At 38.5% G+C, this 26,036-nt stretch overlaps 1 protein-coding gene across 1 annotated transcript; it reads left to right on the forward strand.

The window, feature by feature from the left end:
- Positions 1-13,523: 13,523 nt before the first annotated feature.
- Positions 13,524-15,674, forward strand: LOC140800349 (uncharacterized). The gene has a single exon (XM_073155088.1). The coding sequence runs from the start codon at positions 13,576-13,578 to the stop codon at positions 15,400-15,402; it is 1,827 nt and encodes a 608-aa protein (XP_073011189.1). The 5' UTR covers positions 13,524-13,575; the 3' UTR covers positions 15,403-15,674.
- The last annotated feature ends 10,362 nt before the right edge of the window (positions 15,675-26,036 follow it).

The raw sequence follows: 26,036 nt of genomic DNA on the forward strand, positions 1-26,036 counted from the left end.
ATTTTAAAGAAAGTAATAGCAATTATAATATTTTGAAAGTTTTGGGTGGCAATTATATAAAAAATCTTATATAAAACATCCTAAAGTAGCAACATTTACTAAGTTTTTGATCTTACTAATATCTAGCGCAGTTGTTTTTACTGGTCTAATTATAACATCCCAGAAAAAAGAGCGCGTGTGTCAAGCTATTAGCAACAAAGTTTAATGATGTAGCAATAAAAGAAAAGGATAAATGTATAATTTAGTAGACTTGTATCAAATCTTCTTTATTAGCTTCTCCATGCCAAAAGTAAAGCCATATTGTCATTTAGAACAATCACCGCATCCATGGGTCAATTTCAAATATAATATCAAGCAAACCCTGTCTTGTTGCTTCTTGGACATCCCGTATGACAGACAGGTTCAAAAATTGACCGAAGGAGTTAGACAATGGAAAATAGTTGCTGGTTATATTATTTGGAGGCTTTGTAAGGAATGGTGCTCTCCGATGCATGGTCAGCTAAGTTGCTTAATAGAACATCTAGCTCATTGTATCAATGTGCAAACTAAAGAATTCTAGATATCTTGGGGGTTTGGAAAGGAAGATGCTTCAACCCAGCAAGTCTTGGAAAAAATAAAATAAAATTTGGTGTTGCTGTGGCTATTTGAACATATCGCCATGAACAGCTTTGTAAGGCAAATGTATTCCACACTTCTTTAGTAAAAGCACAATAAAAATAAATAAATGATTCAGTTCAGGGTCTCCAAAGTGACATGATAATGTGGGCACATGCGATCTGAAGTTGCAAAAACAACCCATAGAATCAACAGTAGGTCCTTTTCCCTAGAAAATACGCCATAAGAATTACTTTATACATAGTCCACAGAGTATCCACCAAACATTATTCCACCATATTTGTTGATCCTAAGAATAGGATGAGTTAAATGATCGAAAAACCTCCTTGGAGGCTTTGCAAATCTATCTCCGCAAGTTAGAACAACTAAAGTACATGTCAAAGGTAAAGAGCATATTCATTTATCTTTGGCACACACCACCAATGTCCAAATAATGTCATCATGGCGGAGCAGCTCACAAGCTTGTTTCATCCTCAGTACTCGCTACCAAAGATCTAATTTGCACAAACCGAGTCCTCTCCGCTCCTTTGGAGTATAGATTCTCTCCCATCACATCCAAAAAAAAAGCCCAAAATATCATCCTTCCCATAAGAAGCTTTGACCTGACTCCTCAATCTTTCGGAAGATGGAAATTAGGAATATGAGTACCAAGCATATTATACACAAAGCATGGAAAGAAAAACGGATTGTAAAAGCACCACCCTACTAGTCCTAGAAATATGTTTTGAACCCCACTTAGAAATATGCTTTTTTTAATTGTAAAAGCACTTTTTTTTAAAGAAAAATAAATATGTTTTGCTTATTAGGTTAGTCAAACCTGAGCTCATTAAGCTAGGCCAATTAGAGTCTAATTAGGTAGCCACTATAAATATTTATGGTGCACACCTAATTGAACTATTTTGGATTATTGAATTAATTTGTAAAACCGTCTTCTTCCTTCTTGTTCGACTACCTCTAAGCCATGAAAACTCTAGCCACCATCTAGGCTCTACCTAACTTCTCATCCGACCAGTGCCTCCCATCCTAGAGAGACAACCCATTCTGCTTATCTATCCCCTATCTGGTTATCTAGCACCTACACCTATTCTACCCACTATCTCCACCATAATGCCCTACCTAGGTCAAGCACCACGACACCCTAGCTGACCTCCACTCCGCCAATCTATTCCTATAGATTCGTCTGCCATCCCGAATCCACGAAACCTCTAAATCATTTGTCGATCTATTCGTTGAATCTCAAGGGCACCATTAATCTTAAATGTTCGCGGTAAACTTAGCTTTCTCATTGAAGATCATATCTCATATCCGAGGTTATCATTGGGTTCGTGTGGATCATGGGAACTAGTAGACACCTTAGCATCACGTCTATCAGAACGACACACAAACTATAATCAACTCAATACATCGAGGTGTAAAGCAATGAGAATCCGATCAAGAAAGGACCAACGAACTGGGTCTTGAGCCAACCTCACATCCACCTTACGAGTTATCAAGGATTTAGTCTTCGATGCATGCTTAAGTGAGTGAAGAATTTCTTGGGCAGCTGCAATCTTGTCATGAATATTCCTTCCAAAATTAATGCAGACTACTCCTTACTAAGAAAAATCCATGACTTCTCTAAGTCGACCTGCAATTAATTATTACCGTCATAATCTTGTATCTAACATTATGCAAAACTGATTAGACAAAATTCCTTGACTCTTCTTGGATTGGCACACCTCAAAATCAAAGAGATAAAGCTTTCATTCAAAAACGGGCTAATGAGCCTGAATCAAAAAATTTCTAGACCACTTGAACCAAATCAGCGCTAACTATATCCCAACGAGACAAATAAAATTCAACAAAAATACAATCTAGACCTGGGACTTATTCCTTCCCTGTAACATCCCCTACTATGATATAAGAAAAAATTATGTGCACATGTTATTTTGACTAGACAAATAAAATTCACTATTAAGTTTAGTATTCTTAATAATTATTTTGACTAGACAAATAATTGAACTTACCCGAGCCTATGTCTGCAGCCCAGCCAAAGTGGCTTTTAGGCTTAGTTCAATTTTGGGCTTTGAGCTAGCCCAAATAGATTAATTACCCTCTAATATGTTTCTGTTTACTTTAACCATTTAATTTATTTATTCTTGTCAACTTGAACCTCAATTATTAATCTTTAGAGGGTAGTTTTGGTTAGTTTTAATAGTTTTTTTATAAATTAGTATTAATAAATGACAATCATATTAAGTGTGCTTTAATATTTAATAAGTTAATTAATGTGTTATATCTTAATTCACTTCAATCGACAATTATTAGGGGAATAGATAATAATAATTATACTAATAACCATTAATAATAGATTAGACTGTCATAATTAATATACCAACTCTATCTGATTAATAAATATAATGATTCTTAGGTGGACATATCGTAAACCTATAATAGCTAACCGTGCATTAATTAATCAATTGATTAAGGTAGGCTTGTGCTTATCTATATTATTTTCATTATCGAGGTAGGTTCACTATTGTGCGAGGATGATCCGTGACTCAATTGAAATTGATTAACTTAGAAGTGATGTTAGGCAAGTGAATTCTCTATAGTTTAGGAATAGTATAATATTGAAGTGATGTTTTACTTTATGAATTTATCGCATTCATATCATACATATGTAGATGTTTATTCATTATTCAATATAATTATATTTAATTTACTACTTCATAGTTATTCATAGAACATTGAAGTATTTTTTTATTATGATATCTTCGATGTGCATGTTTTATGTTTGATGATATTAACCACTACACCACTTGCACGTATCACCATGTAGTTAAGTTTCATCTCGATAGTGCTCGTTCACTCGCTTAGCCCATAGTTAGGAGGCAAAGTGTATATTTATTACCTATATTTATCGACTGATACCTAAGGTCATGAGGTTAGGAGGGGACTATCAGGCATCGTGTGCGCCGATTTGAGCAGACATAACACTACTGAGAATAGAGATAGACACTAGGTGATATGAAATTATGATTGAGAGGTAGAGGTCGTAGACCCATTGTTATCCAATAACATAGGGTCAGGGCATCTATGAGCAGTGTGCTTTTATTTTCTCTATGAGCGATGATTCCACTATATGTGACGATTTTATTATGTGCGATGATATGGCCTTCCAACTAGGGTCCCTAGTCTTGTTGCCACAGACAACTAGTCATATACAGCGTCGCTAGGCATGTACGAGCAGCATTACTACTAGATGTCTATCTCTCCTCGATGTTTAGATGATATGTGAGCCTATGTTTATTATGTAGTGAATAAATTTATAAGTATGTTATAATAGTTATGGCCATGACTTAGTGTGAGCTTGATATAAATAATTTGAGATTTAAATGATACATATCATGTATTTTTTTATTAATACATGTGAGCTATTAATATAAATATGTTCCATGGACGCCTTACTATGATTATGTTGACATACATATGTACCATGTGAAATTCTTCATTATTATATTTTTCTAGACTATATATATGTATACTTGCTGGGCTTTATGCTCACCACATTTTGGTGAAAATATTTTTCATATCAGTAGATGACCCTGAGTCTATGAAGGAGTTGGTGAAGATCTGGTTATATTTTCTTTATTTGTTTTAGTATTGTTAAATAACTTGTATGAATTGTTGCCCCTACTGCGGGCATTTATTTTGATGAGGTGTATGGATATATATTTTGGGGCTTGTTGCAACATGTGATAAGTAACAGATCACGTATATTATGTACAAATATTAACTAACAGATCACGTAATCCATGTAAGGAGTACGTGTATTTGGAGGTGGGTATTTCATTCCAATTGACCACACTATCTTTCTAATATTAGTTGTTTTATTAGCCACATAAGTAGATCAACCTGATTCTAAGAAAGATTAGGCAAAGTGGGCAAAGAATCTTGGCTAGGTTCACCTTCAGCCACCCAAAGTTCCTTATAGTGAGCTTTAAACGCGAGGACAATTTACTCTGAAGAGGTGTCAATTCAGTCATTCGATAGAACAATAGCAGTAAGAAACTAATAAAACAAAGAAGAGTTCCTATCACCACATGAAATCCAAGAAAGATAACAATGTCGACATGTATAACCATCTCACTGCCACGATAAAGTCAGATATCACTATTCAAGACTACGACATATTATGCTTACTGCCAAATGGGTGAAAGATAGAGGAATTGATTTCAAACACTCACAAACAAATCCAATAGAACGTAGAAAAAAATTAGGGTAAACTAAATATTAGTAAAGCTAATATCAAAACCAAAGTAAAATTCACAATCAAGATGCTAAATGTAGAGAACTTTAAATACATAAGCTAATCACTAACAAGAACTCTAAATATATGCAAACCACAAAGAAGAAAAGAAAAAGAGAAGATTTATGTAGTTCGATGATGTGCCTATATCCATGGGCGGTGCAAAGCTTCAATCTAGTAATCCAGTGCAAATATGATGCAAATACAAAAGATTTTTCCTTTTCAATCTCTCCCAAATACAATAGAGGAGTGCTTTCTCGCAAAACCCTCTCTATTTCTATAACAACCCAATCCCCCCAAAAAATAAAATTGCATGGCACGATGTGGCCGGCCACAATGTGGTCGGCCTCGTGCCATGGCTGCTGGCGCGGGCTGGGGCCAACCAGGCCGGGCCAGCTAGCTCCGGTGGGTCCGCTGGCGCTGCAGTCGCAGTGCCGACGTCCCCACCACCTCTCTCTTCCCCTTTATAGTCCTCTCTCTCTCTCTCAAACTCTCTTTCTCTCTCTCTCTCCCACTATTATCGCCGTCGCCGTCCTTGGAAACCACCGCCGCCACCTCCGCGAGCGACGGTGAGCCCCTTTCCCTCTCTCTCTCTCTCTCTCTCTCTCTCTCTCTCTCTCTCTCTTGCTCACACCCGAGCTCGGGCTCGTCGGAGCCAAGCCGCCGGCGAGAGGCTGGCTGCTGGCTGGCCAACAGCGGCCAGTGCCCTCCCCGTCAGCCCGGATTAGCACTTCCCTCCCCACATCTCTTTCTTCTCTCCTTTTCTTCTTTTCTCTCCTTCTCTTCTCTTCTCTTCTTCTTCTTCTTCTTTCTTCTTTCTCCTTCCTTTTTTCTTCTTCTTCCTCATCTGCTTCTTCTCTTCTTTGTTTTCTGCAACAGTGCGGCCCAGCACTATAGCAGGCCAGTGCTGGACCAAGCCCAACACTAGTGTATTAATCCTTATTTTTATTATTTATTTAATTAGGTATTTCTTTCTTAATTAATACAAATAGATTTAGACATTAATTATTGGAAAATAATATATATTCATCAATATGATTATTGTTGATTATAATTAATTAATGATTAATTAGGTTATAAACTATTAGGTATAAATATAGGTAATACCAATATTTATTTATTTACTTATATGAAATATTTACTCATGGGTGGGGCAAGCTCTTCTATTTTGGTTCATGGTTTAAGTAATTCTATTAATTTATTATATATTATTATTCTACAAAAAATAAAATACTTAGCTTATTTAGTTATTTATTTATTATTTTATCGAGTAAAGACGGCATAATCCCTAATTAATCAAGATAGAGTATGAATTATAAAATTAATTATAATTAGACCAACAATATACTTCTAGTTATTTAGCTTTTTATTTTATAATTATATATTTAGAAATATTCTTATATAAAAGAAAACAAACCTCTTCTCCTTATACTATAATTAGCATTTTATGATAATAGTATAATTATAGTATTTGAATCGTATCTATAATATAGATCTAGTTATGTAATCAAAAATAAAAAGAAGTAATTCTAAACCTAATAAACCTTTATATTTTAATTGAATTAATTTTGATTAGATAAACGACTAACATCATACTACTAAAATATTTTCAGATCTCAAACCTCTTATTTGAGACCTCGTGGACCTTGCTAGCGATGAGTGTCACTCGGTTGATTGGCGAATGTGAGGGATACGTGGTTTGCGTCTTCTGATCAAGGGTGAGTAGTCTTATCCCCTAGACGACTTTCTCAAATTAGGTTATATTATATATTATGTACATACATATTTTGGCCTCTAGCATGATTATATGACTTTATCTAGAGATGATTACAGTCGAGCATATTTTTATCATGCATAGAATTAGGCTGATCTTAGATATGAGTATAATGATGATAAATACAGATGATTAGAGATGATTATATTGTTATGATTTTATATGAAGATGATCTTCTAGTATGAGTGTGCATGTGATAGACTAGCAGGAGTATGCATGTGTTAGATATATGGTCGGAGACTGCATTGGATTATTTTTCTCTTGATTCCTATTCCACCTAAATTCTGTTATGCATTGACTCATTATCATACTGGATATATGCATGTGATCTGGCATTTAGAAGAAAATCATGAAATATTATTGATATGATAGCTGATAGAAAGCGTGAGGATACCAGAGTAGGTGCTAGGGTTAGGGGTGTCTGGAGTGATGATTATGGTCGCTGATATGCGATATCTCGTGGCCTATGTCCGAGATCAGTTGAGTCTGTGCGCACAGACAATCGGACACATGCCATTCGCCAGGACATATGTGGCGAGTTATCCTCACGAGGTTTCTATCAACTATGTGGGTGCCCGGTTTGGATGGATGTTGATACCCTAGCGGGTGGCGGGGTATGATTATATTTGAGATACTCTTGCGGTCGCGGAGTATACTCTGAGCCTTCGGACATGATGTTGAGACCGGGTACCGGGTGTTGACTGTGTATAGTGGTCTAGTATGATGATATTATATCGAGATGTCGGTGATGATCGTGATCCTGAGAAATGCATATGATTTCATTATCATTTGTTATACCTAATTATCGAATGGTCAATATGCATCATAGGTGGTTGCATTTAATATCATAGCATGATCATGATCAGCATGCATTATATGTGTTATATTTGAGAGAGAGTTATGATGATGGTATGACATGGAGATCTATTTACTAAACCTTTTGCTCATGACTCTTTTTATTTCTTTTCTAACCCCTCAGATATGTCGTACGTGATAGCGACTTGAGATATCTTGAGAAGATATTTTAGAGCGATGATGAGGTGAGCTATAAATGAGAGACGGTATAGATGATAGTTTATATAGGAATTGAGTTGTACTAGTATTTGATATTTGTACTCTTTTGTATTAGACGATGAATTGTATAATACAGGTCGAATCATAGTGTACTCTTGTATTAGTCGTTTTAGTTGTATCTTGATGGTTTGTTGTGGCCTGTGTGGGTTCTACCAGATTATGTAGTGGTTTAATGTATATTATTGTGGACTGGGATATTCATATGTTAACAAATTTATTTAGTTAATAGTATAATTTATCTGGTGATGAATTATGTGATCATGGATAGGTTAGTAGATTTTATTTGATGATGTCATGATTATATGTGCGTGACGGGCCCCGCCCGACTTGTCGTGTGCCCGCATGTGCCGTGTGGGCGCGTGGGCATGCACGTGCCTGTGCCGGGCGGGGGCGTTACAATTTCTCTCCCTTGCTTCTATGCCCTAAAACCCAACAAAACTATTGTAGAAATCCAATTATGGTGAAGCATTATCTATTTTAGAAGGGCAATTTGCATTAAAAATCCATTATTGTGGTATTGATAGTTTTGAGCTTTTTAGTTTTGGAATAGCAATTAAGGACCTCGTTTACTGATTTAGCCCCAAAGTGAAAAAAGAATATCGTATCCTAAAACTATAAGAAAAGACTGAAAAAGTATGCTTTCAATTTTGCCAAAGTATACATCCAAATCTAGTAAAAAGCTATACGCATTAGCTCTGTAAATTATATAGTAAAAAGTATGCAAAATATACGCTTTTAATTTTGCCAATGTATGCATCTAAATTTATGCTTTCAAAAGGGCTAAATAAGTAAAAGAGTCCAAATTTGGTGTTCCAAACCTAAATGACCCAAAACTACTAATATTGTTATGACAAATTAAGTAACACTCACAAGTGCACAAATTTATGAAGTAGATTGAGAAGTAAAATATCGATCCCACGAACTCGTAGGTACACAAATCTATGCCATAGATTGGCAAGCTAGGTTTCCATCTCACGAGAACTTGTTTGAAAACTTGAAGTGTTTGAAAAATTTTGAAAATAATTTTAACCTAGTTGGGAAACGGGTTTAGGCAATTTATAGAAAAAATTATTTACATATTTTCTTAATTGAGTGAGAGAATATGATTTTGGAAACCACTTTGTAGATAACATATTTCTATTAACTAATATAAACCACTTTCTATTGTGACAAATTAAGTAAAACTCGAAGGTGCACAAATCTGTGAAGTAGATTAGTAAGCAATATATCGATCCCACTAACTTGTAGGTATAGATATTTATGGCATAGATTGGCGAGTAAGGTATCGATCAACTTATTTGAAAACTTGAAGTGCATGAAAAATCTTGAAAATAATTTTAATTTAGTTGGGGAACAAGTTTAGGAGATTTATAGAATTTTTTTTTTGTGTGCAGATTTTCTTAATTGAGTGCGAGAGAAATAAGATTTTGGAAACCACTTTGTAGATAACACATTTCTATTAACTAATATGAACCACTTTCTTTTGTGACAAATTAAGTAATACTTACAGGTACACAAATCTATGGAGTAGATCAACAAGCAAAGTATTGAGCCCACGAATTCGTAGATATACAAATCTATGGAGTAGTTAGACAAGCAAAATATCGATTTCATGAGGACTTATTTAAAAACTTGTAGCATTTAAAAAATTTTGAAAATAATTTTAACCTAGTTAGAAAATGAGTTTGAAGTAGAAGAGCCCTAAGAATTGCCATGTCCTCAACTGGACACCACCACAAACTTCTCTATTGCATTATTGAGTGCATAGAGTGTACAATGGTACCCTAGCGAGCCGCTCCATGATAGCCTTAGGCATCCGTGGCCAGATAGAACGTGTGTGATGTGCGTAACGCCCCTGCTCAGCATGGGCACGTGCACGCCACATGGCACGTGCACGCCTCATGGCATGCGCGATGCATACAATAGGTCGGACGGGGCTCGTCACGCACAGATACACTCCTATGCCCATATTATCTTGACATCATCAAATAAAACCTACTAACATATTCATACTAACATAATCTATTACTAGATAAGTCATACTATCAATTAGATAAACATGTTAACATATGAATGTCCAAGTCTACAATAACCATACTAGACAGCTACATAATTCGGTAGGGTCTATATAGGCCACGATAAACTATCAAGATACAACTAAAATCACTAATGCATGAGTACACTATAATCTGACTTGTATTATACAAATCATCGTCTATACAATAGAGTACAAATATCAAATAATTGTATAACTCAATATCTAGATAAACTATCTTCTATACCATCTCACGTCTATAGCTCACCTTATCTTTGCTCTAAAATATCTCTTCAGGATATCTCAAGTCGCTATCACGTACCATAATATTTGAGGGGTTAGAAAAGAAATAAAGAGTCATGAGCAAAAGGCTCAGTGAATAGACCTTACCCCGAATCAGTGATGCCAAACAAAGAGTAAATTATGTACCAAATAATATGAATCAGAAAGAGTATCATGTCATGAATGAGTATATGAATGTGTCATCAATAATAATATATAAATAAAAAGATAGATAACATGTTAAAACTGATAAAAGTATATAATCTTCGATAATAAATAAACAAATCTCTATGTCATACTATTATTATAACTCTCTCTTAAATATGACATATGATGCATGCTGACCATGACTATGCTATGATATCAAATGTAATCATATATGATATATATTTACTACTCGATAATCAGGTAATCAGATGATATTAAAATCATATGTATTTCTCAATTTCTTAGTCATTAATCTCATATCTATATGTCATCGTCATACTAGACCACTGTGCATAGTCAACACCCGGTACCCGATCTCAACATCATGCTCGAAGGTTTAGGGTATCAATATCCATCCAGACCGAGCACCCTTCTAGCTGATAGAAACCTCGTGAGGACAACTCGTCACATATGCCCTGGCGAACGGCATGTGTCTGAATGTCTATTGCGCACATAGACTAATGACTTCAGATGTAAGGCCACAGGATCACAACTATATCGAGCGATCAATCAGCCACCAAGCGCGTCCTAACCCTCGCGCCCACTCGAGTATCCTCACGCTTTCTTTAACTATCCTATCAATCACATTTAATATTTTTCTTTCTAAATGACAGATCATATGCATATATCCAGTACGATAACAAGTCAATGTATAACAAGAATTTAGGTGGAATAGGAATCAAGAGAAAAATGATGCAATGTAGTTTTCAATCATGTAGTCAACACATACATACCCATGCTAATCTATCACGTGCATACTCATGCTATAGATCAACTAGACAGTATAGTCATCTCTAATCATCTTTATTTATCATCATCACACTCGTATCCAAGATCAGCCTAATTACATGCATGATAAAATATATTTGACTGTAATCATCTCTAGATAAAGTCATATAATCATGTTGGAGGCCAAAACATACATGTACATAATATATAATATAACCTAATTTGAGAAAGGCATCTATGGGATAAAACTACTCATAGTCTGATTAGAAGACATGAACCACGTATCTGTCACATCCGTCAATCGAGTGTCAACTCATCACTAACAAAGTCCACGGGGTCTCAGATAAAGAGTTTAAGGTCTGAAAATATTTAAGTAACATTAGTTAGTTATTTATCTACTTAGAATTAGTTCAAATAGAATATAAAGGTTTATTAGGTTTAGAATCACTTCTTTTATTTTGTACATAATTAGATCCACATTATAGGTACGATTCAAGTATTGATTATACTATTATCATAAAATGCTAGTTATAATACAAGGGGAAGAGGTGTGTTTATTTTCAAGTAAAAATATATACTTATCAAATAAAATAAAAGGCTAAATAATTATAAATAAGATATAAGTATAGACAAGATCTATTTATAATTAATTTTATAATTCTTACTCTATCTTGATTAATTAGGAACTATATAGTCTTTACTTAATTACATAAAATAATAAATAAATAAATTAATAAGACTAGTATTTTATTCTACACACAATAGTATATAATAAATTAATAAAATTACTTAAAATGTATATATATATATTATGAATATTAGTATATATCTATAGATCTCATGATTATAGTTAAGGAAATATTTATTAATCTAACAAAACACACACACACACATATATATTAAGTAAACCAATATTTATATGTAACAATATAAAACATAATTAATCATTCATTTTTACTAATTATAATTAATAATTTAAGTATTACCAATATTTTATGCGTAATAGTTTATAATAATATAATCATTAACTATACTTATTATAATTAATAATAATTATATTGAAGAATATATATATATATTATTACAATAATTAATATCTAAATAATCTATTTGCATTAATTAAGAAAGAAATACCTAAATAATTAAATAAATAGAAATAAAATAAAATAAATAAAAGCATTGCCAGCACTAAATAATTAAATAAATAGAAATAAAATAAAATAAATAAAAGCATTGCGAGCAGTGCTGGGCTCGGCCTAGCACTATTGTAGAAAGAGGAGGAGGAGGGACTTGAGGGAGAAGAGGAAGAAATGAAGAAGAAGAAAGAAGAAGAAGAAAGAAAGAAGAAGAAGAAAGGAAGAAGAAGAAAGGAAGAAGAAGAAAGAAGAGAAGAGAAGAGAGAGAGGAGGGGAAGGAGGAGAGCCGGGTCGGCGGGGAGGGGCTCGACCGTTGCTAGCCAACTGCCAGCCTCTCGCTGGCGGCCTGGTTTTGGCGAACCCGAGATAGAACGAGGAAGAAAGGGAGGGAGGGGGAGAGAGAGAGAGAGAGAGAGGTGGAGGAGGAAGGAGGCTCACCGGCCGTCGGGAGGGGGGACGAGAGTTTGAGAGAGAAGAAAAGGAGAGATCGAGAAAGGAGAGAGAGAGATAGGAGGTGAAGAGAGAGGCAGTGGGGGTGCGGCGACGGGCGACCGACGGGGGTAGCGGTAGTAAGAGAGAGAGAGAGAGGCGGTGGGGAGGGAGGCTGTAGCGGGGCTCGCGGGGCCAGCTAGGCATAGTCGGTTGGCGGAGACAGCGACGGCGGGGTGCATGGCAGCATCCATGCCAGCTGCTCATGCAGTTGCATGGGCACGGGCTGGCCACAATGTGGTCGGCCATGTCATGCCCATGAAATTTTTATTTATCTTTATTATTTTTTATCATTATTTTATTATTTTATTATTTATTATTATTTTATTATTTTTTACGATTGGGTTGTTACACTGTGTGCCCATGTCAGGCCTTGAGAGGAGGAGATGCCGGATCGAAGAGCTCGCTTCATGCAAGTCGTGAGAAAATGGACGGTGGAATTGAGATGGGTTAGGAGGGATGAGGGGTTATGATTGAGTTTAGGGAAGGATATGGAAATGTAGGAGAAGAAAGCCGTGAGGTGGGATTAGATTAGAAGGAAGGGGTTTGGGGCTAATGGATACCGGATACGGGTTTAGTTTATTTATAACTTATGCAGGTAAATGAATATTTGATATTTTGATCTATATCCATTAAAATCTATCTGATCCATATCTGTATATTTAGTTATCTTGAAAAACTTTGAGTCGTATCCATATGTAGATCAAATAGGGCTTTTCTATTGATATCTGCTTAGATCTGATTAAATCGGAGCTTTTCACCCCTAGGACTGGGCCTTCCGTCCAAAGGCCTGGGCCCGAATGGCTCAATATTTTCGGCCCATACCTGCCCGGCCCTCGGCCATTCGTAGAGAAAGCCCTAGCACTTATCGTATAAAAACATCAATAGGGTTTGGGCTCGGCGTCACTCTCCGAGATCTCTTCCACCGGTTTTCCTCTTCCCAATGGCGATCGACCTCTTCGACGCCTGCGACCCAGCTTCCGATGGCGACGATAGCTTCTCCAAGATCGAGATCGATAAGGAGTTCGCCCGCCGATTGGAGCACAACAAGAAGCGCGAGGCCCTCCAAAAGTACGAGGAGCTCAAGAAGAAAGGCCGCGTGGCCGCCTCCGTCGATTCGGAGAACGAGTCGTCTGATGACGATTCCGACGACCTAGCCGGATCCCCCCGGAAGGACCTCCAGTTCCTTAAAACACTCGTCAGGGTAAAAAAGAACGACCCCGAAATCCTTCAGAAGGACGCCAAGATCTATCCTTCGGACGAAGATGACGACGAATCAGAGGAGAGTAATAAGCTTAAAGGTGCGAAAAAAGAGCGAGCTTTGTACCTGAAGGATGTTGTGGCGCAGCATCTAATCGAAGAGGGACCAGAATTTGGAGAGACGAGTGTGAAGTATGACCGAAAGGTTTATAACAAGGAGCAGGAGGAGGGTCTGAAGGCGTTCCTGCAAGCGGACAAGGAGGCATTTGGATCCGATGAGGATGGAGATGTCATCAAGGAGAAGGAGACCGGTTTAGAGGTCGCTGAGGATGAGGATGTCCTCAAGGTCAATGAGAACTTGGATGAGTTCTTTGGGAAAGATGACGAACTGAGCGACAATGAGAAGTTCTTGAAGGATTATCTTCGGAATAGGCGGTGGGCTGATAAGCAGGAGGAGAAAAGTCTTTCTTTGGAAGACTTTTGCGTGGTTTCGGAAGATGAGGATGAGCTCGAGAAGCAGGATAAGTATGAGGCGGAGTATAATTTCCGGCATGAGGAAGGACAGGATGATCGAGTTTGGGGTCACTCGAGAGTCATTGAGGGGTCAGTGAGGAAGAAGACAAGCAACCGACAGCAGCAGAGGAAGAGTAAAGAGGAGAGGATGGCGCAGGCTGAGTTAGAGAGAAAAGAAGAGCTGAAGCATTTGAAGAATCTGAAGAAGAAGGAAATACAGGAGAAACTCGAGAAGATACGGGCTGTGGCGGGGCTAGGAGAGGATGCTCTTTGCAAGCTCGGGGCAGAGGATTTGGAGGAGGATTTTGATCCAGAGGAGTATGACAAGAAGATGAAAGAGACATTTGATGAAGATTATTATGGAGCCGAGGATGCTAATCCAGATTTCGGAAGCGATGCAGAGGGTGACTTGGAGAAGCCTGATTTTGACAAGGAAGATGAATTGCTTGGGATCCCCAAAGATTGGGATGTTGGATCTGGGGAGGGGTTTAAGGCAACTAGGGAAAGAGTTTTGAAACATAAAGAGGAGGCAGAACCCTCAAATGAGGAGGGTAAAAGGAAGAGGAAGCGGAAAATGTCTTTAAAGGAAAAAGTGGAGCTTGATAAGGAATTAGAAGAATATTATAAGTTGGATTATGAGGATACAATTGGGGACTTGAAGACTCGGTTCAAGTATAAGTCTGTCCCGCCTAATAGATATGGATTGCATTCTGAAGAGATTTTAATGGCAAACGATAAGGATTTGAACCAATATGTTTCAATGAAGAAGTTAGCACCTTATAGACAAAATGAATGGAAGGTGACATATCACCAGAAGTTGAAGAAGAGTTTGATACTTCAGGGTGTAAAATCAGATGGCAAGACTACTGGTAAGAAGTCTGGTTCAATGGTAGGACCATCTGTTGAGCAAGCAAAGGGAAAACAGAGAGCTGAACAGGAGGAATCAAATGGTGAACAACAGTTATCTAGGCGTATCAGGAGAAGGCGGAGACAAGCTGAGCTGAAACTTTCCCGTTCGAGGCTCATGGCTTATGGAAAGATTCCCTCTAAACCTTGAAGAAACACTAATATTGATGGAGGCGTAGCATAGTTTTGAGGTAGTTCACCTGAAATTGTGTTGATGTGTCATATTTTGAGATTGTGAGGTTGGCAGGATCCATATTTATGAATTAAGGTATTTCAATTTTCATGTTCCTCATAGCTGTGGAGTTGCGTCCCTTATAGGAACTACTTTCTGCTACAATTCCTGCAGAAATTTTGACTATTCATGTTCGAGAAGCTTAATTGTTGTAATCTTTAAAGTTCACTTTGCTGCTAGTTCCTGCTGTATATTTTGTTTTCCTGGATCTAGGTTTTAGCATGTCTTTGATGTGTTATCAGAAAGTATGTTAATGAAAAGCATGCAGGAGAAGATATCCAGAATTTATTTCCTTCTGCTATTTCTATAGAACTTAGAAATGCTATCGGGGCAGCAATTAAAAAGTATCTGAGCCAATGGGCGGAGAAAGCATCAAGTGACCAGGTACTATATTCGGGCATTTTACATATTTGTAGGAGAACTTCAGTTAGAGAGCATATGGTCCTTGATATTCTAAGTTAAGCAAATGTTTCAACCATTTGTTTTGTTCTGCATGTACACACCACCTGATGGGTTCCTTACTATAATGGTCTCTCTATCTACTGAAATATATCCATTGTTGGTTTGTTCCAGAAATTATCTCTTATTGCATGCATACATGATGTACATGTACTCTCTTGGAAATTTTTTTTGTCAATTCGTTCAGTTTGCAAGCACAGAAAAGCTAAAAAGATCAGTATGAAAAAGTTCCATTACTGAGATAAGATAGAAGTTCTATCAATTTTATGGGGATGGTCATAATGCCAAAGGTAACTCATTTTTAAATTTTTCCTGAGAGTTCCCTTCATATTTACAGTTATTGTTCTAAATACAGTGTCAAGCTAACTTGTATATAGATTTTTGGAACTTCCTATTCCAAAACAGAATAAATTCAAAGTCAACTAAGAATTTTTGCACCATCATTAAAAGGTTTTCATTACCTGTGTTATGTGGATTTTGCAGATGGCTAGTGTAAGATTTATGATTTGATATTGAGTTCTGTATTTACAGATAAATTGTTATTGAGATTGAGACTTTTGTTAGCATTGCTTTGTCCATTTTTTTCCCTTTCTAGTATAAGTTTTTCTGGATTTTCTTTTTTACTTTTCCTACAAGTTCTGCATCTACCTAGAACTCTTTAGTGATCAAAAGAAATTTTATAGAGAAGAATAAGGTAAAATGCATAAAGGCATTTGAGTCAAGTAGTTATCTAATATAATATCAAAGTAGAAGTCTTGAGTTTAAATCTTGTTAGGCTCATCTCTAGTTTAATATATATATAAACCTCACTCATTTGAGATGAGTCTACTTTTTGAGCCTATTAAAGTTGGTGTTTTGAAAATCAGAAAAGGCGACCGCCATTCGGTCTAGCATGGCATAAGGCAAGCTGCTTAAGTGCCAAAAGGCGCTAGGCGGGCCACACACCTGATAAGGCGGGATGGCGGTTCGGCCCACTAACTTGCCTTATCGGATTACAAACGGGTATAAGGTTGGGTTATTATCCACTGAGATAACTAACTCATTAACCTTAATATAAAAACTCTCTTCTATCTCTCTCGTTGCTCTTCCCTCTCGAGTCTCGATAGAGAAATTAGAAACCCTAAAGGGCTTAAACTTACGATCCTATCCAGCTCTCCCTTCCACGACCAGCAATAAGCTTTGAGGAAGCTAAAGTAGTGGTTGGCGGCAACGTGCGGCAAAGGGAGAAGTGAACGGCGAGAAGCGAAAGCGGTCCTCTTTCCTTCTCTCTCTCTCTCTTTCACTCTCTTCCTCTCTCACACGCTCTTTCCCTCCCTCCCTCTCTCTCACTCCCTCCCTCACAATCTCACTCTTAGTTGGACTGATTGACTGTCCTTTTTTAAATCTATTTTAATCAGTTATGCTAAGCAATTAGACAAAATAATAAGCCCATGCTTGTAAGCTTGTAAGCGCCATGAATTTGTGGGCTTACATGTTTCTAAGCCTATAGTGTGCTTACAAGTGTTGCTTATCTTTTCTATTTTCTCTCATACTAAGGTTGTAGGCTTGTAAGTCTATGGCTGGCATACAAGCTTGAAACCATACTAAGGAGAATGTTACCTTAGGTTTTTTTTTTTTAATTTGTCGACCTATAAGTCCATTGCAGACCTACAAGTCTGCAATCATACTATAGAGAATGTCACTATTTTTTTTAGGGTTGTGAGTAAGTGCACTTCTAGCCTGCATGTAGTACTCCATTTTTTTTTATGTTTTAGAAGTTTTTAATATTTAAAAAAGAAAGAAAGTAAGTTATTGTAGATTTACAACTGCCTGCGGACGTGGAAATTCACAAGCCGGTAACCACCTTATAAATTATTGCTACTTAATAAGTTTGAACTCTTTTTTAAGAAAAATGTACTTATTTTGGAGGAATATAGAGGATATACGAGAGATGATTTGAAATAGGGATTTCATTATTACTTTGTTGTGACATGAAAAAAAAAATGAAAACTACTTATTTTTTTTTAGTAAAATAGAGTATGTGTCATGTACATAGTACTAAAATATTATTTTTAAATTTGTAAAAAAATATATGCAAGTCATTTCAAGAGTAAAACTCTAATTTGAGAAAAAAAAAATTAAACTTGTACTTTTTCTCTTCTCTCAGCCTTGAACTTTGGTTAGGAAAAAAGTAGTGTTTAGTTACTAAATGCATCTAGAGGCTTAACCCAAGTTCACAAACTAGTCCTGAACTCAAAGAAAACCCACCTAATAGATTAGAGGAAAGGGATAACTAATGGACTCATTTGGGCTAGTTGTGATCACACTAAAGGGTTGACTTCACATAAGGAAGGAGAAAGTTTCTTTCCCTTTTTTTTAAACAAAAGCACAATGTCATTTTAAGAGGCTTTCATCTCATTTTTTTTTTTTTTTAACTAAGTGTGGATAAGAAACTCAAATTCTTTGTTAGATGATGTCAAAAGAGAGCTCTCCTGTACAGGTACCAATAAAACATAATCAAATACTAATGCAGCACAATAGTATCAACGGAGAAGAAGACAAACCCATGGAATCCACCAAGGAAACAAAAGTAGATAATCTCAAAATCTCAAAATATTCATTAACTTCTAAAGATAACATAACAAGCATTTACATAAGCAAACCCTAAAAATGTCAAAAAACTAAAATGCTCCTCTAGGAAAAGTCTATAATCTCTTCATGTGAAGATCTCTCTCTCACGAGTCATCACCCAACATAAGTGTCACTGAATGGGCTGCCCTCCTGCGTCTATGTGAGTGCATGTGCCTGAAAGTTGTTTGTATGAACTCTCCTGGTGTGGGAGAAAACTCTATTGAGTGAGGCTGAAAGTGGCTTTGGTAGAAATCCGAAAGGTTAGGATCTATCTTCTGAAGCTCCTCACGTGTGATCCACATGCTATTAGACTCTAGGCGGTCTATTCGTGGGACTGGTTGATACGATTCAATCCATATTAGCTCTACGCGTGACATTGGATTGATGGGGTGCGTTCGAACGCAAGGACCACGTTCACATCGACAGAGAACAAAAATTCTGCGTTCGAACGCAAAAGTTAGGGATTGTTAGGGTTGTTTGGAGTATTTTATGTTAGTTAAGGAGTTCTTAGGATGAGTCTCTATATATATGTGGAGGAAACCCTCTTGTCTCTCGCTATTGGCACCTTCTTCCACCGCCCAAGTCTTTGGTTGGCTTCTTCCAGTCTCTAACCACCATCTTCCACAACAATTTCTTCCCCTTCATACCAAGAACTAAACCTAGCATCCATCTAGCTATTGATGGGCTATCAAGCTAGGATCTAATTGACCTATGATCACTGTTTGGTCGATATCTTGAGATCTAACCGTCCGAATCCGATGATCTTGGATTCGTTGGAAAGCTCTCCTCAAGAGAAACAACATATCCAAAATTCAAGAAGATCTGTTAGTTAGATTGTTCGCAGATTTCCTTGGAAATTACATACTTTATCAAGTCCAGAATCGTTACGATCGAATTAGGCCGGTTCGTAACAGCTGGTATTAGAGCCAACGTTCCTAAGACCACTATGGCTACCACCAGATCTAAGGAAACTAAGCAAGTAAGTGATCAAGATGTGGAGACAGACTGCGTGGCTATATTAAGATCTCCATCCCCTCAGAGTTCTCGAGGACGAACACAAATCCCACCTGATCTCACACAAACCCTAGCACTCATGGTACAAACGTTGTTGGAGATCAAGGCGATCCTTGTGGACACAAACCAAAGTCATCCAAGTTGTACCCCTGAGCATCATCGAAGATATGAAGATCGCCCCTTACCTAGATAGGGGAACCGACGAGGATCGATCCGCACGGGTGCTGCACTGACTTACCACCCTTGCATTTGAGGGCACCTCCACAACATGACGAAGGACCATCGAGGTATACATCACCATCAAAGAAGACCTTGCTGCCCAAACTGACAGTTAGGAATCCCAAAGCGATCGTCAGCCATCAACAATTGCCACCTGAGCTGCTGATTGAGGGCACTGAAGCTTTGAAAGATATCGAGGATCTGATACCTTGATGGCCCGATCTTATGGTCGTGGCTGCCTATCAAGTTCCTTATCGATCTAAAGGACAATCTCCTCAGCCCATAAGCAATGTGCCAAAGCCTTGGACGAGGCCTAGACTAGACTCGAGCCTACATTGGATTGTAGGTGAGTTACATCTTAGCCTTGGACGAATTGGTCAAGCACAAATCAGCGGGCTACATTGTGTTACACTTGGTCAAGCTATGGCCTCGTCCACAAGTCTTGCACTCTTGGACTCGGCTTGGATGTTTGTGGGAATGATTCGACAAATATGGAAAGTTTGGAAACCACTATGGACACCTTGAGAACAAGGTGATTGGAAGCGTGGTGGATTGATGCAAACCGGGTCAGATCGGATCACATCAAAGGGATATTATGCTCAATGGATTGAGTCTAATTATCTTATTTGGTTATTTGGTTTAGTTAGAGTCTTAGTAAGTTAGAATTTTATTTAATTAGCTAAATCTAGGTCTGCACAGTTTTTGGAAAATATTCGTAGAATGTTCTATACATATCAAAATAAGATCAAACTAGTTGGATAAAGTCATTAACCTCCAGATCTACAACTTTTATATTCATGACTTCTCTAGATTCAGAATCTATCTACGACGAAACGAAGGGTTAATCCGAGAAGAAAAGGAAGACTTGTTTAATTAAATTTGTTTTAGACTTTTTGATATAATCTCTATAAAGAGGGCCTTATGGCTTGTATCGTAGGCATGCTTGAAATGAAATATTAATTGGATTTTGCCTTGGCATCTCTCTCAACTAGGCCGCAGGCCTATACATCTCCCTCCTCCCTCTTCACCAACTAGCGCTACCTCTTCCGTTGGCACAGTCTCGTCTAGTTTCTAATCTCCCTCTACCGTTGATCCCCCTAGTCCCGTAGGGCAGGCCTACTTCTCCCCCTTTGTCTCTTTATCTTAAACCGTCTCTACCTCCCGCATGGTTTTTACCATAATTATAGGCCAATCATAGCCTTCAACCATCTATCGCATCCGCATCCGCAAACTACCATTATCTATTGCCGAGCCACCTCCATCAACTACTCGGCTTCTACTCCATCATCACCTCCATCCTATGTCTAGGAATCTGTTCCTCTACCTGCGGATTCCAAATCCTGTGCAAAACTGCTATGAATCGGATCAAGCCGGTTCGTAACACTAGTGAACTCCTCTATCAGTATGACATGTTACTTGTTTATCCAAAATAACATCTATCTTTTCTTTTTGTGTGGATGGAAAAAGGTAAGCGGCATGCTTTAAAGCATATATATCTAGAGTGGTGGAAGTAGCTGTGCTATAAGAATAATCAAGGACGATTACAAGAGGTTTATAGACTATTAAATCTTTGATATTTAAAGTGGAACTAATATCATAATCAGAGGGGATATTTATAACATAAGCATTAGGTCCTATAGATTTTAATATTAAAAAAAGTCTAGCACTACCGTCTTGCAATTTCCTTGCGGTACCTAAAGAAACCGCTTCGATTTGATATGAACAATGACATGATCTCCATCATGGAATTCCTTAGCATGTCAATGCAAATTAGCCTGTAATTTATATTGAAGATTACTAGTTTCGATTCACTTAATTATCCTTTGATGTAATGAATGGATATGATAAGTTTACGGAACAATTCCTTTAAGATCTGAATTTATAGCAGCGCAACCAAAATAAAATATTCACCAAATATTTTTCCGTAGTCGGAAAATTATGAAACCAAGTGTAATTGATCCGTAACTCCCTGATCTAAGTTTTTAATATTTATGTCCTTCATAGATTCAAACTCAAACTGGGACGAAAATATGATATATTGCGGATGATGGTGGTGGTGATGGGTGGAGTGGAAGTTAGGGTTATGGATGATAATAGAGATAAGGGTGGATGGTGGATGTTGTTTAAGGGATAAAGATGAAGGGGAAGAAGTGGTTGAGATCCCAAAGAAGAGGGAGGAGGGAGATTAGGGTAGAAAGAATAGAGAGAAGATAGGAGACAAGAAATCAATAATTCAAGAGCATAATAAATTTGGCTGCCATCCACACCTTTATAGAGGCTAGCCAACAAGTCTTAATAACAATAACTAACCCTAATCCTAGTGGAATCCCGCTGATCGCGTTTGAATGCACAAAAGGCGTTCTCTATATGTGCAAACACGATGCAGGCGTTCGAACGAACATTTTGCGTTCTCTATTTTTGCGAACTTGATGCAGGCGTTCGCAAGGGTGTTCGAACACGACCCCTTCCCCTTTCGAACGCGACCTACAAAAATTTTATTTTAATAAAAATAAACAACTAATGCAATAAGAAAAGACTATAACTAAATGTATCAGCCCATCACGCTTCCCCCACCTTGTCCTCAAGGTGAAAAGTCTGGGAAACGCTCCAAAATATCAGTCTCCAACTCCCATATCGCCTCATTGGATGGCTTGCTAAGCCACTCGACTAGAATCTCCATTTCTAATCTGGTACCATGTCGTTGTCGGTGCCTAGCAAGTACACGAACTGACTCTATGATCTCTGTCTCCTCCAATGGCTCCGGTAGAGCTGATCCAACGACCTCATGATCTTCAATCCGCTCCCTCAACAATCAAACATGGAAGACAGGATGCACTCTCAACCCCTCTAGCAGCTCCAAATGATATGCAATCAGACCGATACGCTATAATACTCGAAACAGACCAAAGTAGAAATGTGTTAACTTTTGCTTACGCATCGGATGCAAGGTCACTTGTCGATACTGTTGTACCCTCACAAACACCCAACTGCCGATGTCAAACTTCTGCTCCCGATGGCTATGATCATAAACTTGCTTCATGCAGTTTTGAGCAAGTTTAAGATGGGCACACAATCTCCTCAATGTGGCGTCTCTATCCATCAAAGCTAAGTTCACCTCCGTCTGATCTGTAGATGCCACTAGATCATAAGCACATAATGTCAGAGTTGTGCGCCTATATACCACCTCGAATGGAGTCATGCCAATAATGCTGTGGTATGCGGTGTTGTAAGACCACTCCGCCCACGGCAAGAAATCCAACCATCGTTTCGGCATCTCTCTAACAAAGCACCTCAAGTACTGCTCAATGCCTCGATTGATCACCTCAGTTTGGCCGTCTGTCTGTGAATGGTAGGCCGAATTGAAGTTCAATCGAGTCCCTTGTAATCTAAAAAACTTCGTCTAAAAGTCGTTCATAAATATACGATCACGACCTGAGACAATCATGCGTGGCATGCCATGTAACCGAGCAACATCTCTAACAAAAATTTCAGCCACCGACTTAGCTGAAAATAGATGTAACAATACAGAAAAGTGCGCATACTTGCTTAATCTGTCAACCACCACAAAGACAACAGAATAACCATGTACCAGCAGAAGACCCTCTATGAAATTCATAGAAATGTCTTCCCAAACATGATTCGGTATAGGTAAAGGCTATAGTAATTCGGCCGGTTTCAATGTGGTTGCTTTAGCCCTTTGACAGACTTCGCAAGCACGGACAAAACTCCTCACATCTCGTCTCAATCCTAGCCATGTGCAACTTTGAGATATCCTCCTATACGTCCTCAAGACACCCTCATGACCAGCCTCTAGAGTTTGGTGGAAGTGCTCTAATAATTTCTACCGCAATCCATCATTTGCAGGCACTCGGATGCTTCTGCGGTTCAGCAGCAAACCACCTCGATTCTCCAACTCTGGATGGCACTTCGGATTATCCATCACCTCATACAACAATATCAAAACATCTGGGTCAGATATACATGTATACCTCAACTCGTCAAGGAAGGGAAAGGTAGGAGAAGAATAGGCTGCGAGCTCAGCGGTATCGAGTTGGCACAATAGTGCATCTGCCGCTCTAATATCCGTTCTCTTATTGTATTGGATTTCATATTCATACCCCAGCAATTTTGTAACCCATCTCTGCTGTCCCATAAAGTATAAAATGCTCCTTTGATCGGTTCGAATAATAAATCATCTACTAATCAAATAAGGCCTCCACTTTGTCACCGCATGCAGAATTGCCAACATCTCTCTCTCATAGGTGGATAATTGCTGGGATTTTTGTGATAAAGCCTTGCTAAGAAAGGCTATTGGACGTCCTTCTTGTATTAGTACAGCTCCTATGCCAACTCCTGACGCATCACATTCCTTAATGAACTATTTGGTGAAGTCAGGTAGTGCTAAAACGGGTGCTGTCATCATTATTGTTTTCAGTTTTTCAAAGGCTGTAGTGGCTTCATCCGTCCATCTAAAAGAGTCCTTCAACAAAGAAGTGAGAGGAGCAGCGATCTTGCCATACCCGACGATGAAGCTGTGATAATATCCGGTCAGCCCAAAAAATTCTCGCAATCCTGTGGTGGTAGTAGGAATAGGCCAAGCGGTCATGCATGCCACCTTTTGAGAATCCACCGCTACACCTTCCGTTGAGATGATGATGCCAAAATACTCCACTTGTGGTACTCCCCATAAGCACTTGGACTTCTTGATCTTTAGCTGGTTTTGCTTCAAAAAATTTTGCACATCCTCCAAATGGCGCTAATGCTCCAATTCAGTCCTGCTATACACCAAAATATCATCAAAGAATACCAAGACATACCTTCGCAGTAGAGGCCGAAAAATATCATTCATGAGGCCTTGAAAAGTAGCTGGAGCATTGGTAAGACCAAAGGGCATCATTCGAAACTCGTAGTGCTCGTCCGGAGTCCAAAATGCAGTTTTGTGCACATCCGCCAAGTGAACTCTAATTTGATGATATCCGGCCCTCAAGTCAAGCTTGCAGAATATGGTCGCCCCTGCAAGCTTGTCCAAAAACTCGTCTATACCCGGAATGGGATACCGATCCTTGACGGTGATAGCATTTAGTGCCCGGTAGTCGACACAAAAATGCCATGTCCCGTCCTTCTTTCGTGCTAATTTCATCCACATGCTCCGGAAATCAAATGTGACGGGTCCCAAACTTTGTAACCACTGGGTGCCAAGGACAATGTCCGCTCCTCGCATCGCCAATGGATACAAGTCCACCCTAAGCTCTCCGCCCTAAGCTTCGTGCCGTCTCCAATAGCAACGTCAAACTCCGTGGTCGATTCAACATCCAAGCTCAATCTCCTCACTAACCTCTTGTCTAGAAGTTTGTGTGTACTCCTCGAATCGATGTGGATATGCACACAGTGCTTTCTAACGAGTCCATCTACCCGCAATGTCCTCGGCATGGAAGTACCCGAATATGCATGCATCAATATTTCAGCTTGGATATCTTCCTCTTCGCCCTCCTCAATGGCCTCCTCACGGTCCTCCTATGAACACTCTTCATCACCAACAACTTCATCGTCCTTCTCGAGACTGTCGATGAGCATCACACTCCCGATCGGTTTGGAACATCGATGACTGGGGGTGAAACGTTCATCACATCGAAAGCAAAGGCCCTTCGCTCTTCGTTCCTCCACCTAGACAGATATGAGAATTCGAACGAAAGGTCTTGTGCCTCCTCTAAGATTGGAAGAAGGTCTCAAAGGTAGAAGTGGTCTAGTACTAGCAGCCACTGTCTTTGAACCTGTAGAATTTCCAGCTGACGTTCTAGGTGCAAACCGCCCATCTCGGTTGCCCCAACTTGTTTTCGCTACCATCTTAAGGGCCTTATGGTTTTGCTCCATCCTCACGGCCTTCTCAAAGGCCTCATCAAGAGTGGTAGGACATAGAGCACGGACATCTGCTTGTATCTCTTCTCGCAGCCCTAAAATTAATGTGCTCATCAATGTCAGTTCAGACCAAGGTGCTTCACAATGACTACTAACTATATCAAATTCTGCTTAGTACTCCAATACGGTCGTCCTCTGAACCATTTTGCTTAATATGGCAGCAAAATCTTCATATGCCGTTGTCCTAAATCTGCGTGTAATCCTCCTACAAAAGTTAGCCCAACTAGTAAATCCTCCACCACGAATAACCGATCGATACCAATGCAATGCCGTTCCTTGGAGGTGAAAGCTTGCCATCTGGACTTTTGTGTCCTCCGCTGTCCCTAGACAATCAA

The sequence above is a fragment of the Typha latifolia genome, chromosome 13 (assembly GCF_019914945.1).
Source record: "Typha latifolia isolate L0001 chromosome 13, TyphaL0001v2, whole genome shotgun sequence".
NCBI lineage: Eukaryota > Viridiplantae > Streptophyta > Magnoliopsida > Poales > Typhaceae > Typha > Typha latifolia.